Here is a 16,300-nt window from a genome sequence, read left to right as displayed (position 1 = left end):
CCGATGCAGGGGACGCGGGTTCGTGCCCCGGTCCGGGAAGAGCCCACATGCCACGGAGTAGCTGGGCCCGTGAGTCATGGCCGCTGAGCCTGTGTGTCTGGAGCCTGTGCTCCACAACGGGAGAGGCCACAGCAGTGTGAGGCCCGCGTCTAGTAAGTGAGATTTGAAGGTTTCCATTTTGCCAGAATAACGTCTCTCTCATTTTTAAAGCAAGCTTTAAAATGGAGGGAGTTTGAAATTGTTGTCTCTGTTTTTAGCCCTTTCTTGTAAAGCTGCTAGAATAACCTTTTGAGGATCTGAAAACTAACTTTATGTATCTTTTTTATTCAGTATTTCAGACAGAGGAATGTAGAGAATAATATAACAAATGCCTGTTCTATATAACTACTTAGTAGTCAGATTCTAGTGTTTTCTCCTTTTAAAAAGATGTGAAACATTACAGAATCAATTGTAGTCCCCTTTGTACCCTTCTCCATTCCTAATCTTTATCTATGCCTTCCCAGAGGTAATCACTATCCTGAATTTGCTTGTATTATTTCCATCATGTTTTATTCTGTTACTTCATATGTGTGAGTCCGTATTCCATTGTCTATGTTAATACATTTATTTATTTGTTCTAATGCTGATGGGCATTTAGGTTGTTTCCAGTTCTTTTACTATTACAAACAATGCTTTGGTGAACATTCTTAATCATGTCTCCTTGTGCACATGTGTTAGGTTTCTCTGGTGTATACACCTGGGAGTGGAATTGCTAGAATTTGGGTATGCACATCTTTGGCTTTGCTAGATGTTGCCAAATTACTGTTCACACTGGTTATTTCAATTTATGTTGGTATGCATAAGAGTTCTTATTTTCCCATAGTCTTGCTAAAACATGGTGTGGTCAGACTTCTTAATTTTTGCCAAATTATGGTGATTTATTATTCTTTTCATTTGCATTTTTCTGATTGCTAATGAGCATCTTTGTAAATGTTAGTTGGCCATTGTGTTTTCTCTTTTGTATATTTCCTCTCAACTCTTCTGCCTGTTTTTCTGCTGCGCTGTCTTTTTCTTAATGACTCACAGGCTATTTTTATAAATGCAAGATGATAATTTACTAGTGATATGTACTGCAGTGATCTCCCATTCTGTGGCTCATCTCTGCTTGCTTTGATTCTAGTGTCTTTTGTTGCACAGAATTTGTATTTTAGTGAGGTCAGATTTTATCCATATTTTCATTCATGATTTATGCTTATGTCTGGAAGTCCTTTTCTATCATGAGGTCAAGATTTTCTCCTTTATTTTAAGATCCTAAAGTTTTTTTTTTTTTAGCTTTGTAATCTGGAATAAAAAGTTTTTTCCATTATTGAATTTTTTAATTTCGGTGACTATTTTTTTCATATCCAGAATTTCTAATGAATACTTTTTTATGCACTTGTTTTAGTTTTGCTTGTTTCATTGTTTTTGTTCATTTTTTAATGTATTTGTTTTATTTTTGCTTATTTGTTTCATAATTTCTTATTTTCTAAAATGAAAATTATTATTTTATTTCTTCGAAAGTTGTAAACAGTCATTTTGGAGTGGTCAGATTGGTCTATAGAATTAATTTCATCTGGAGTGACTGTATTTGCTAATTGGTGATTTTGTTGGCTGTCTTAGCATTGGATTGGCTTCAGTTGTTTGGAATTTGAGTTTACAGAGTCATTCTGAGTGGGAGGTATATTGTTTTGTTTGATTGTCTCCTTTTTTTACCCTCCCTACCTAACGGTTTATACTTTCTTCCATCTGGCTCCCTGAATTCTCAGTTTAGAATTAGGCCTTTTAAGTTTCTTGTTCCACGGTAACACTGAAAATCTTACAGACCCAGCCAGAGAGCCAGTGGGTACCTTGTTTCAGGGCCTGGTCATGAGGCTGAGTCTGTATCCTCCTCCCCTAGAGGCTTGTAGGGTTTCAAATCTTTTTTTTTTTTTTTTTTCTGTACGCAGGCCTCTCACTGTTGTGGCCTCTCCCGTTGCGGAGCACAGGCTCCGGACACGCAGGCTCAGTGGCCATGGCTCACGGGCCCAGCCGCTCCGCGGCATGTGGGATCTTCCCGGATCGGGGCACGAACCCGTGTCCTCTGCATCGGCATGTGGACTCTCAACCACTGCGCCACCAGGGAAGCCCTCAAATCTTTAATGTATATAAGAATCACTAAGTTCTCACCTTTAGCCTCCTGTCACAAGGTGTGGGGGGAGTTCTGCTCTCACCTCAGCCGGTGAGCTTGGCTCTCCTTTTCTATCTCACAGGGAGCACGTTCTGTCCTCTTTACAATTGCCAATGCCTGCTTCCTGACCTGGGCCCCAGCAGGCAGGCTCTACTTACTGCCCCATCCCTTTTTGCAGCTAGTCTGTAGCTCATGGCTAGGTGTTTTTTTTTTGTCAGTATCCTTTTCTTGTTTTAAAAAATATTTTGGCTGTATTGTTAATTTGTGTTTGGAACAGAGGATGAATTCACTGTGTCATCTTGACTGAGGTCTGGATTTTGTAATTAAGTTAGATTGTGAGCTTCTCTGGGGAGGGATAGCTTTTCATCAGCATCAAGCATGGTGCCTGGCTCTGAGCGCCTGGTGGGATTTTTCTATTTTTTTGAGGTGTACAGTGTGTTTATTTTATATACATACATACTGTGAAATGATTACCACACATAGGTTAGTTAACACATCTATCATCTCACCTAGTTACAATTTTATTTTTGTGGTGAGCATTTTAGGATTTATGCTCTTAGCAACTTCCAAGTGTACAATAGAGTACTGTTAACCTATAGTCACCATTATATAATATATATAATTATATATATTATAATAATTATATAATTATATATATTATATAATTATAATATATAATAATTATATTATATATAATTATATAATTATAATTATTGATATAATTTAATATTATCTGTCTTTTTTGTTTTCTTTGGTTAGTCTAGCTAAAGGCTTCTCAGTTTTGTTTATCTTTCTAAAGAACCAGCTCTTAGTTTTGTTAATCTTTTATATTGTTTTCCTATGCTCTCTCTTATTTCTTTGCTATTTAATGAAATTATTATTATCATTATTATTTTTTTGTGTGTGTGTGGTACGTGGGCCTCTCACTGCTGTGGCCTCTCCCGTTGTGGAGCACAGGCTCCGGACGCACAGGCTCAGTGGCCATGGCTCACAGGCCCAGCCGCTCTGTGGCATGTGAGATCTTCCTGGATTGGGGCATGAACCCCGTGTAGCCTGCATCGGCAGGCAGACTCTCAACCACTGCGCCACCAGGGAAGCCCCTGAAATTATTATTTTTAAAATTGAAGTATAGTCAATTTACAGGGTGTTAGTTTCTGGTGTACAGCACAGTGATTCAGATGTATATACATGCGTATATATATATTATATAGTTTCTAGTGTACAACAAAGTGATTCAGATATATACATATAAATATATATTTCATATCTTTTCCATTATGATTTATTACAGGATATTGAATAAAGTTCCCTGTGCTATATAGTAGGACCTTGTTGTTTATCTATTTTATATATAGTAGTTTTTATCTGCTAATCCCAAACTTCTAATTTATCCCTCCCCCACCCCCTTTCCCCTTTGGTAATAAGTTTGTTTGTTATGTCTGTGAGTGTTTCTGTTTTGTAAATAAGTTCATTTGTATCATATTTTAGTTTCCACATATCAGTGATATAGTATTTGTGTTTCTCTTTCCTGTTTACTTCACTTAATATGATAATCTCTAGGTCCATGCATGTTGCTGCAAATGGCATTATATCATTATTTTTTATGGCTGAGTAGTATTCCATTGTGTGTGTGTGTATATATACATATATACACACACACACATATATACAACGTCTTCTTAACCATTCATCTGTCGATGGACACTTCGGTTGCTTCCATGTCTTGGCTATTGAAAATAGTGCTATGAATATTGGGGTGCATGTATCGTTTTGAATTAAAGTATTTGTTTTTCCAGATATATGCCCAGGAGTGGGATTGCTGGATCGTATGGTAACTATTTTTTGTTTTTTAAGGAACCTCCATATTGTTCTCCATAGTGGCTACACCAATTTACATTCCCACCAACAGTGTAGGAAGGTTCCCTTTTCTTTGGTGGATATTTTTTTAATTAAATAATTAATTTATTTTATTTTTGGCTGTGTTGGGTCTTTTTTGCTGCACGAGGGCTTTCTCTAGTTGCAGCGAGCGGGGGCTACTCTTCACTGTGGTGCGCAGGCCTCTCATTGTGGTGGCTTCTCTTGTTGTGGAGCATGGGCTCTAGGTGTGTGGGCTTCAGTAGTTGTGGCACATGGGCTCAGTAGTTGTAGCTTGCAGGCTGTAGAGCGCAGGCTCAGTAGTTTAGGCACATGGGCTTAGTTGCTCCGTGGCATGTGGGATCTTCGCGGACCAGGGATCAAACTGTGTCCCTGGCATTGGCAGGCGGATTCTTAACCACTGTGCCACCAGGGAAGTCCCTGGATTATGTTTTTGATGTTGTATCTAAGAAATCTTTGCCTAACCCAAGGTCACAAAAGATTTTCTCCAATGTTTTCTTCTAGGCGTTTTATACTTTTCAGTTTCACATTTCAGTTTTGTGATCCATTTTGAGGTAATTTTAAAATATGGTATAAGGTAGGGATCACATTTCCTTCCTGTATTTCTGAAGCTGTGTTGTATTAGATGTACATAAGCTTGTCGTTGTTATATCTTCCTGATGTGTTGAGACTTTTATCATTATGAAGTAGCCCTCTTTGTTTCTAGTAATACTACTTGTCTTGAGGTGTATTTTGTCTAATATTAGTACAGTCACTCCAGCGTACTTGGGGTTATAATTTACATGACATATCTTTTTTATTTCCAAGTTATTTGTGTATTTATATTTAAAGTGCATCTCTTTAAACAGAATATAATTGTTGCTTGATTTTTTTTTTTATCCAGTTAGACAATCTTGTCATTTGATTGGAGTCTTCATTTAATGTCATTACTGATAGGGGTATATTTAGGTCTGACATTTTGCTGTTTGTTTTTTATGTGCCTCATCTGCCTCTTGTTCTTCTGTTCTTTCTCTTCTGCCTTCCTTTAATTGATTAACTAATTTTTAGTAATCAATTTTAATTTCTCTATTGGCTTTCAAGCTGTATCTCTTTGCATTTTTTAAAGTGCTTTCTCTAGGGATTACAACATACATCTCAGTGTATTTTAAGTTGATATGAAGTTGCTTCAGATGAAATATAGGAATCTTGTGGCAGTATATTTTCATTTACCTTCATCTTTAGCACTGTCGTTGTCATGTATATAGTACATCTGTATACGGTGTTATAATTTTTGCTTTAAACAGTCATATATCTTATAAAGAAATCATGAGAAAACAGTGTGTTGTGTGTGTTTGTATGTTTCAGTCCTTCCTTTGGACCCAGATTGCTAGCTGGTATCATTTCCCTTCAGTCTGTAGAACTTTCTTTAAGATTTCTTGCAGTGGAAATCTGGTGACAAAGTCTCTCAGTTTTTATTATCTGAAAATATCTTTATTTTGCCTTCACTTTTTTTTTTCTTTTTTGCAGTACACAGGCCTCTCACTGTTGTGGCCTCTCCCGTTGCGGAGCACAGGCTCTGGATGTGCAGGCTCAGCGGTCATGGCTCATGCGCCTAGCCGCTCCGCAGCATGTGGGATCTTCCCGGACTGGGGCACGAACCCGTGTCCCCTGCATCGGCAGGCGGACTCTCAACCACTGGGCCACCAGGGAAGCCCTGCTTTCACTTTTTGAAGGCTAGTAGCTGGTTGTAGAATTCATGATTGACAGTTTATTCTCTTTCAGCACTTTTAATATGACAGTTCTAGTGTCTTCTGTCTTCCATTAGTTCTTATGAGAAGCCAACTGATAATGGTATCTTTGTTCTCCCTCCGTATGTCGTTTTTCTCTGGATGCTTTCAGAATTGTCTTTTTGTCTTTGGCATTCAGAAGATTAACCATGATGTGCTTAGGAATGGTTTGCTTAGAGTTTATACTGCTGGCATTTCTCTGAGCTTCTTAGATTTGTAAGTTAATGTTTTTCATTTTGTTTTGTTTTTGTAAGTTAATGTTTTTCACAAAATTTGTGATTGTGGGGTGGGGGGCATTATTTCTTCATATATATATATATATATATATATATATATTTTTTTTTATTTTTTTTATTTTGCGGTACGCGGGCCTCTCACTGTTGTGGCCTCTCTCGTTGCGGAGCACAGGCTCCGGACGCGCAGGCTCAGCGGCCATGGCTCACGGGCCCAGCCGCTCCGCGGCATGTGGGATCTTCCTGGACCGGGGCATGAACCCATGTCCCCTGCATCGGCAGGCGGACTCTCAACCACTGCGCCACTGGGGAAGCCCTTCATATATTTTATTCTGCTCTTTTTTCTTTTCTTTTCTTTCCTTCCTTCCTTCCTTCCTTCCTCCCTTCCTTCCTCCCTTCCTTCCTTCCTTCCTCCTCCCTCCCTTCTCCCTCCCTCCCTTCCTTGTCTTTGTTGCTGTGTGCGGCTTTCTCTAGTTGCAGTGAGCGGGGGCCACTCTTCATTGTGGTGCGCGGGCTTCTCATTGCAGTGGCTTCTCTTGTTGCAGAGCACGGGCTCTAGGCACACAGGCTTCAGTAGTTGTGGCTCATGGGCTCTAGAGCACAGGCTCAGTAGTTGTGGCACACGGGCTTAGTTGCTCTGCAGCATGTGGGATATTCCTGGACCAGGGCTCGAACCTGTGACCCCTGCATTGGCAGGCGGATTCTTAACCACTGCGCCACCAGGGAAGCGCTTCTGCTCTTTTCTCTTTCTCTCTTTTCTAAGACTTCAGTTATATTTATGTTGGGCCTCTTGATTTTTTTTTCTTTAACGATTTATTTATTTGTTTTACTTAGTTTTGTCTGCGTCAGGTCTTAGTTTTGGCACGTGGGATCTTCGTTGAGGCATGCAGGATCTGTCATTGTGGCACATGGGCTCTTCCTTGTGGTGCGTGGGCTTCTCTCTAGTTGTGGCATGTGGGTTTTCTCTTCTCTAGTGTGACGTGCAGGCTCCAGGGTGCATGGGCTCTGTAGTGTGTGGCACACGGGCTCTAGTTGAGGTGCGTGAGCTCAGTACTTGTGGCATGCGGAGCTGGCCTGCGGCATGTGAGATCTTAGTTCCCTGACCAGGGGTCAAACCTGCGTCCCCTGCATTTTAAGGTGGATTCTTTACCACTGGACCACCAGGGAAGTCCCCGGGCCTCTTGATTTTTGTCCTACAGGTCTCTAAGACTTTGTTCATTCTTTTTCAATATTATTTTTCTCTCTTTTCTGGGATTGGGTAATTTTTGTCTTCAAATTCCCAGATTCATTCTTAAGTTTTATCTCCAAGTTGCTAGTGATCCTATTGAAATGCATTTTTTTCAGCTGTTGTACTTTTCACCCCTAGAATTTCCATTTTTTTCTAGTTTACATTTCACTGTTGAGATTCACTATCTGTTCCCTCAATAAGACCATATTTTAACTTACTTCTTTGAAAATATTATCCTTTAATACTTCTAACATAATTGTAATAGACGTTTTGTAGTCTTTGTTTTCTGAATCCAACATCTTAGTCCATTCAGAGTCAATTAATATTGATTACCTGTTTCTTTTCATGTCTAGTAATTTTAGGTTCAATACTTGGACATTGTAGATAATATTTAAAGCAACTCTGGTTCCCTTGTGTTCTTCCAAGGGTTATTGAGTTTTTGTTCTTAGGAGGCAGTTAGTTTGCCTGGACTCAGACTGCAAAGTCTGTCTCTCTGTGCTAGGTAGCAGCTGCTATCTCTGTTCAGTTCATACAGTTTCCAACTGTTGCTTCTTTTCTTTTTCTCCATCTCTTGCTTTTCTTTAGTTTGACCCCTTACTAGTCTACCCAGCACCTGCATAGTTTGTTGATCCTCAGGAAAGCCCACAAACTTGTAATTCTTATTTCTTCCGGTTTCAGCTTCTCAAGTGTAAACTCTCCTCCAACTTCTGTTTTTAGACATTTTCCAGTGTGTTTAAATCCCCCCCCCCGCTACACACAGTTATTATCTGCAAGAGGATTTACTTGACCACTTCACTCCGATGCCATTAACAGAAGTTGATAGCAAATAATTTAAAAACCACTCCTAAGTGACATATAACTACCAAATAACCTTTAGGGTGGCAATAAAATGGTCAAATCAAGTACAGTTTACTCATTCCTAAATTGTGTAGTTGCCAGAGAGCACCATGCTCCAAAAGTCATTGGGACTTTGTTAAATACTATTTTGCATTTTAATCTCAGTTTTAATATATTGTTTCATTTTATTTGAGGCTGTTAGACCAAGGTTCAGATATTATAGAGCAGAGCTGTCTTGAAAGAGGCCAAGATCAAGTGGAAATGGGGGTTGGAGCTCTCAAAACAGGGCAAAAAAATATTTATCAACCTTAAAATAACTATAGTAAATCTTCCCTGTGGGTGTTTTCAATTGTACACACTTTGTCCTTGCAGTCATTTACATCTGCATAATTATAACACCTGCAAGTGAAAATCTTTTAAAATATTAAACCTACCCACTTTCTCCGAGTGATTTGCATTCTCCTTTGGCCATGCACTGAGAGCTGAGGATTTGTTCTTAGTATGGAGTTGGAAACAAAGAGGGTCTGGATAGGGAAATTGGAAAGCTGATTGTTATGTTTTAAAAAAGATTTCCCAACCTGGCTATTTTTTGGATGTTTCTCTCTGTAACATCAAACACACATACATTCAAATAAGAGTATACAAGCACATTCTAAAGCCTTTCTTTCTTCTTTTTTTTTTTTTTTAAGGGAAATGGGCTTTTGTATTATAGTTAACTTGAATCATAGAGGAGTGCCAACAACCTCAAAATCAATTCATTAGATACATGTGTACGCTGCTCCTCCAACAGCAGTAAATATATAAAGTACAATTCATTGAGAAATACCTAATGAGAAAGAGATCTACTATGAAGTCATTAGCATTTTAAAATGTATCCGTATTTTATTACTAACATACATTTGAGAAACAGTATTGCAAATGTGAAGAAGGTACAACAGTCTGTAACAATGTTTGCTGATTAGGGATTCCAAGCTGGTAAAATTTCAGGAGATCTTTAAGCCCTTCTTCATTACATATTTTTTGACATCTGTGTTTTATAAGGTGATTAGCACATTTTGTATGGTGTTCTGGTTGGACCTCTATTTGCATATATGTTACTAGATGGAAATTATTGGAAGGTAGAGAAATCTTTTAGTTGTTTTTATATTCTCAGCAGCCTAGGATAGTGCCTAGAACATAATAGGCACTTTTACTCGGAAAAGTTGTTATTCCATATTTTAAATAGTACCTCTTCCATTGAAAAATATTTGCTCTTCAGCATTGCTCATTAGGAAACCCTGTGTGGGTGTTTGGTTGAATTACATAGAGGGATTAGGGCTAGTTTGCATTTTTTTAAACAAAAATTTTACCATGGTGGGTATAGTGACTATGTCTTCAGTTTCTCAGTTTCTGTTATTAATAATAATCATAGTCAGACTTGGAAGGGGTAAAAGAGAACAACAGTCTCTTTCATTTTTATGGTGTATAGCATAAAACCCATAAGACCTTGGATTCTTTGTCATGCCATGTTAAAATTTTACAAAAACGAGAAATTTTATGAGTTTACAGTGCCTAGTAATATATTCATTCAAGAATTAATTTCTTGGTCACCTAATCGATGATGAAGGAGTCAAGAATATACAGTGGAGAAAAGACAGCCTCTTCAATAAATGGTGCTGGGGAAACTGGACAGCTACATGTAAAATAATGAAATTAGAACATTCCCTAACACCATACACAAAAATAAGTTCAAAATGGATTAAAAACCTAAATGTAAGGCCGGACATTATAAAACTCTTAGGTGAAAACATAGGCAGAACACTCTTTGACATAAATCGCAGCAAGATCTTTTTTGACCCACCTCCTAGAGTAATGAAAATAAAAACAAAAGTAAACAAATGGGATCTAATTAAACTTAAAAGTGTTTGCATAGGAAAGGAAACCATAAATAAAAGAAAAAGACAACCCTCAGAATGGGAGAAAATATTTGCAAATGAAGCAACCAACAAGGGATTAATCTCCAAAATATACAGACAGCTCATGCAGCTCAATATCAAGAAAACAACCCAATCAAAAAACGGGTGGAAGATCTAAATAGACATTTCTCCAAAGGAGACATATAGATGGCCAAAAAGCACATGAAAAGATGCTCAACATCACTGATTATTAGAGAAACGCAAATCAAAGCTACAATGAGGTATCACCTCACACTGGTCAGAATGGGCATCATAAAAAAATCTACAAATGGGGACTTCCCTGGTGGCGCAGTGGATAAGACTCCGCACTCCCAATGCAGGGGGCCCTCGTTCGATTGCTGGTCAGGGAACTAGATCCCACACACTCACTACAGCTAAGGAGCCCGCCTGCCACAGCTAAGACCTGGCACAACCAAATAAATAAATAAATATTTTTAGAAGACCCTACAAACAATAAATGCTGGAGAGGGTGTGGAGAAAAGGGAACTCTCCTACACTGTTGGTGGGGATATAAATTGGTAGCCACTATGGAGAACAGTATGGAGGTTCCTTAAAAAACTAAAAATAGAGCTACCATATGACCCAGCAATTTCACTCCTGGGCATATATTCAGAGAAAATCATAATTTGAGAAGATACATGTACCCCCAATGTTCACTGCAGCACTGTTTACCATAGCCAGGACATGGAAACAACCTAAATGTCCATCAACAGAGGAATGGATAAAGAAGATGTGGTACATATATACAGTAGAATATTAGTCATAAAAAAGAACAACATAATGCCATTTGCAGCAACATGGATGGACCTAGAGATTGTCATACTGAGTGAAGTAAGTCAGACACAGAAAGACAAATACCATATGATATTGCTTATATGTGGAATCTTAAAAAAAAAAAAAAAAGGGTACAAATGAACTTATTTCCAAAGCAGAAGTAGAGTCACAGATGTGGAAAACAAACTTATGGTTACCAGGGGATAAGAGGGGAAGGGATAAATTGGAAGATTGAGATTGACATACACACACTACTATATATAAAATAGATAACCGATAAGAACCTGCTGTATAGGACAGTGAACTCTACTCAGTACTCTCTGTAATGGCCTATATGGGAAAAGAATATTAGAAAAAAAGAGTGGATATATGTATATGTATATGTATAACTGATTCATTTTGCAGTACACCTGAAACTAACACAACATTGTAAACCAACTATACTCCAATAAAAGTTTTTTAAAAAATGAATTTCTTGAATTTCCTGGTGGTCTAATGGTTAGGACTACCTGCTTCCACTGCAGGGGGCATGGGTTCAGTCCCTGGTTCGGGAAGTTAAGATCCCGCATGCAGTGCAGTGCAGCCAAAAATTAAGAAAAAAAAAAAGAGTCTCGCTTAATCTTCACAAGAATTAATTTCTTCTTGAATTTGCTCAGAAGATAGACCTAACCTCATCTGTTCCTAATTTTTATTGTAACATAAGATGTTGGGGAGGGGCTTCCCTGGTGGCGCAGTGGTTGAGAATCTGCCTGCCAATGCAGGGGACACGGGTTCGAGCCCTGGTCTGGGAAGATCCCACATGTCGCGGAGCAACTAGGCCCGTGAGCCACAACTACTGGGCCTGCGCATCTGGAGCCTGTGACCTGCAACAAGAGAGGCTGCGACAGTGAAAGGCCCACACACCGCAATGAAGAGTAGCCCCCGCTTGCCGCAACTAGAGAAAGCCCTCACACAGAAGCGAAGACCCAACACAGCCAAGAATAAATAAATAAATTTATTTTTTAAAAAAAATGATGTTGGGGGACTTCCCTGGCGGTCCAGTGGTTAAGACTCCCCACTTCCACTGCAGGGGCACGGGTTCCGTCACTGGTCGGGGAACTAAGATCCTGCATGCCGCGTGGTGTGGCCAAAAATTAAAAAAAGAAAAAAAAGATGTTGGAACTTTAGCAGAGGCATTAAGGTACAAGAGTGTGAAATTTGGAAGTGGGGTATTTCATGTTCAAGAACCAGTTAGAGGCTCTAAAACACATAAGAAGGATACTTAAGGGTCATGGAAGAACATTTTGTGAGGATTCTTTTAAAAATTATGCTGTTGCTTCCCCCCCCACACACACACCATGGGAGAACTGGGGGTACAGACTCACTTGATATCTAGTGAGAGGAGCTCTAGAGGGACCACTTAGAGATTTAAAGAATTCTCTTCAGTTAGGGGGTACAGAGGACTGAGGTCTGGATCCCCTGAGAAATCCGTCAAGGAGAGAACTGTAGCTGGCTGACTGCTCCCACAGCAAGAGGTAGGCTGTGTTGGAATTTGCCTACACTCCAGTGTTTGTCCAGGCAAAGGAAATATGAATACTTCCTGCAGAGCAGAGGCAGGCCTAGTGGAGGAGAGAGGCGGCCTGGAGCTGTTTTAATTCCTGCCCAAATAAACTGCCTAGAAGGGCAATGAGGCTCCAACAGTGAGTCTTTTAAGTGACAGCCAAAAAGCCAGGAGGAGAATGAACTATCCACTGAACTGTCCACGTCGGTAGAGCTATAGCCAGAAGAAACTCTGAGGTGAGACTCTGAAGAACCCACAGAAGTGCATCTGAGGAAAAGAGTCCACTTCAGACATCACCAGACAGGCCTTTTGGCAGGACCTCTTAAGTTGGAATCTCGTTGCCTTCCGTCTCCCAGCACTCCTCTCTCTCATATCCACTTTGGAGACAACAGCAGCTAGGGAAGGGGAGAAGGGTCATGGAAAAGACATAGCTGAGCTTACTCTTTTCCCAGCTGGGGGTGGGAAATGAGATTTGATTACCTAGTGAAGATTGGTTTGTAACCTAAAGTGACTGTAGGACTTTGTTACTTAGCACTGGCTAGAAGAAACGTGTGGGCCTGCTGAGTGGTCATCCAGTGCCGGGGGAACATTTTCTCCCTGCATACATTTTAAGAGGATAGCCGAGACAAAAATAAAGTTATATTTGATTATATCCTGCAGTTAGTGCATGTTCAGTGGACATAAAAATTCTGTAAAAATTTTCACGTTTGGCATTGCAGTAGTCCGAAATCTATGGTAATGCATTAAGCCTTGTTTTTATTCTTGAAAAGTGCCTTGACTTATGTGAGCATTACATGCAATGCTGCTGTATGTTCTTAGATTTCTTTTTTTTTGGCCGGACCACACGGAATGCGGGATCGTAGTTTCCTGGGATCGAACCCGTGCCCCCTGCAGTGGAAATGCGGTGTCCTCCTAACCACTGGACCTCCAGGGAATTCCGCTCTTGGATTTCTTAAAGTGGGCTCCAATTTAGTGTTGGTGTTTCACTTAATTGTAAAAGCACCTTTATCCAAAAATAAAGGTTAGGATGCTATTCTTCTAGTCTGCCTAGGTTGTTTCATAAACAGGATAGATGACTAAACTTTTTTTGAATAAGATTAAATTATTATAAATCAGTGACATTTTTATATAACATAGACTAAAAAATTTGCACTTCTCCTTGAGCAAGCCCATACTAAACAGCTCTGCACATCTGGGGTTGAGGTTGTGCTAGTTCATCTGGCCAGTCGCCTCTCTGCTCTCCACTTCTGAATTCCCCCACCAGCACCTAAGCCAAGACTGCATTGTTTGTACAGTCTCTTCATTGTGTGTGTGTGTGTGTGTGTGTGTTTTATTGAAGTGTAGTTGATTTACAGTGTTGTACCAATCTCTGCTGTACAGCAAAGTGACTCAGTTATACACATATAGACTTTCTTTTTTTATATATTCTTTTCCATTATGGTTTATCACAGGATATTGAATATAGTTCCCTGTGCTATACATTAGGACCTTGTTGTTTATCCATTCTAAATGTGGTAGTTTGCGTCTACCAACCCCAAACTCCCAGTCAATCCCTCTCCATCTTCCCTCCTCCTTGGCAACCACAAGTCTGTTTTCTATGTCTATGAGTCTGTTTCTGTTTTGTAGATAGGTTCATTTGTGCCATATTTTAGATTCCACATATAACTGATATCATATGGTATTTGTCTTTCTCTTTCTGACTTCACTTAGTATGATAATCTCTATTTGCGTCCCATTGTGTTTTGTTTTAAGATCATAGTCTCCTTTCTGGTAAGGGAAGAAAGAAAAGAGAATTATGGCTGATTAAAATATACATAATTAAAAAAATAATTTAAAAGGTAAGAAGGCAAAGAATTAAATGAAATTGTTAGTCTGGTGAAGATCCATTTGGACCACATTATTAAGAAATGGGCATTAGCACAGGATCTGGACTTAATTCCTTTGCTGAGGAACTAGAGTAATATACTAGTAGACTGTCAGAGCTGGATGGAGCATTGGAGATCATCTGTTTCATTTTATAAGACAATTTGTTGTTGTTAAAACTCTGAATTATTAATTGTTCCTGTGCTAGATGCAGAGGTTTAGATACATTTTCTCTAATCCTTAATAATTCTGGAAAAGTCTGTGTTCAATTCCCTTTCCAGATGAGAAAACAGACTCAGAGGAAGTGACCTGCTGAAGGATATATTGTAGTTACAGAGATGGGGGATTTGGACCCAGGTCTGTTTGTTTTATAGCTCATGTTCACTTAGGCCCCACTAGTTTATATACTTTTTAAGAATTTACAGACTTGATATCCTATAAGATCGCTCATTTCTTGGGCACAAATTTATGATCATTTGTACTCAGTATGTTTCTCTTTTTGGCTTTCCTTTTGTTTTGGTCTTTACAGATCAGAACAGGAAATTATGACCTGATTCTCAAATCTTTTCTATTGTGAAAGATAGCATACTTTCAGAAAAGAAGATAAAATATATGTATGGTTTTATAAGTAAAGTGAATACACAGTAACTGTTACCCAGGTCAACAAACAGCCTACCTGTGTACTACTTTATTCCTTTAACAAAAGCACAAAGCCCAGACTCTAGGCAAATGTTCAGTTCTTATCTACTGGGTCCAGATGGTTATAATTCCTTTTTCTCCCCTGAGTTTCACCACTGTATTGAGTTTGGTGGTCATCATTTCTTTGCAGTTTGATCACCTAGGCATGTGTTCCTAAACGTATCTCAATTTTTTGAAATAAATTTGTTTCCATAGATTAGAAGTTGCTTAAAATTAACCATAGATACCAGGATAGAGATTAATAGTGATTAGGTCACAGGAGAATGTTTGATTTATTTAAGAATACAAACTTTTTAAGAGTTCCATTAAACACAAATAATTGCTTTGCTAATTATAATTAGTATTGGTCAGTCCTTTCATCTGTGATTCAGATTTGTTACTTATTCCAACTTCCCCCCATTCATCAATCTGGGTAATACCTTTTCTGCATTAATACTGTTCTGAATATGTATTATATCTTATTAGGTAAGGACAAATAGAATTTACCATGTCATAATGTCCCTTTGTTTCCTCTTTTACAGCATGGGTAAGTTCTCTCTCCATGGGGATGATTTTCTTCTGCTGCCCAATTGTCAGCGTCTTCACAGACGTGTTTGGTTGCCGGAGAACAGCTGTCGTGGGTGCTGCTGTTGGATTTGTTGGACTCGTATCAAGTTCTTTTGTAAGGTAAGGACTTGGCTTCTTCATGTCACTTTTCAAAAACTGTTAGCTACCTTAAAGATTTCCTTTTAGAAACTTTGCTGTTTACAAGGAAAAATCCTCCTTTTCAGTACTTAAACTAAGCAGCGTCACTTAACGCATTGTTGTCTACAGCAGCAAATCAGAGCTTGTGAATTTGAATGCTTCTGCTTGCAGTGCCTCAGAGTTAGATGTCAGTCAGGATACATATGTTCTCTGGAGCCAAGAAAAAATGTTTCTCCTTTTGTTTTTTCCATTCACAGAAGAATCTTAACTCATAACAGTAAGTTGTCTAAAACAATGGGCTTAGTTTATGGTCAGCTCAGTCTGAGCCCCAAAGGGTACGAGAAGTGGTATTTTGAAGTGGTTGTTCATAGGCTTGATATGAAATATTTTTATTAATGAAATCCAGACTTTGCTATTTATTTCAACACAGGTAGAGAATTCCTGCCTGCATTCTTTATTTTATTTATTTATTTTTAAAACTTTATTTTTTTTATACAGCAGGTTCTTATTAGTTATCCATTTCATACTTATTAGTGTATACATGTCAATCCCAATCTCCCAATTCATCACACTACCACCCTGCCCCATGCCACTCTCCCCTCTGGTGTCCATACGTTTGGTCTCTACATCTGCGTCTCTGCCCTGCACACCGGTTGATCTG

General features: G+C 38.9%; 1 protein-coding gene across 1 annotated transcript in view; it reads left to right on the top strand.

Moving 5' to 3' along the window:
* SLC16A10 (solute carrier family 16 member 10) overlaps positions 1-16,300 on the top strand; it is a 133,873-nt gene that overhangs the window by 69,776 nt on the left and 47,797 nt on the right. The window contains exon 2 of the mRNA XM_027088509.1: positions 15,477-15,621. Within this exon, the coding sequence (XP_026944310.1) occupies positions 15,477-15,621 (145 nt within the window). The remainder of the gene's footprint in view (positions 1-15,476; positions 15,622-16,300) is intronic.

Source organism: Aethalodelphis obliquidens, unplaced genomic scaffold (assembly GCF_003676395.1).
Source record: "Aethalodelphis obliquidens isolate GAN/ISIS:26980383/991018 unplaced genomic scaffold, ASM367639v1 scaffold3, whole genome shotgun sequence".
NCBI lineage: Eukaryota > Metazoa > Chordata > Mammalia > Artiodactyla > Delphinidae > Aethalodelphis > Aethalodelphis obliquidens.
This window is presented reverse-complemented; position numbering and strand designations above follow the sequence as displayed.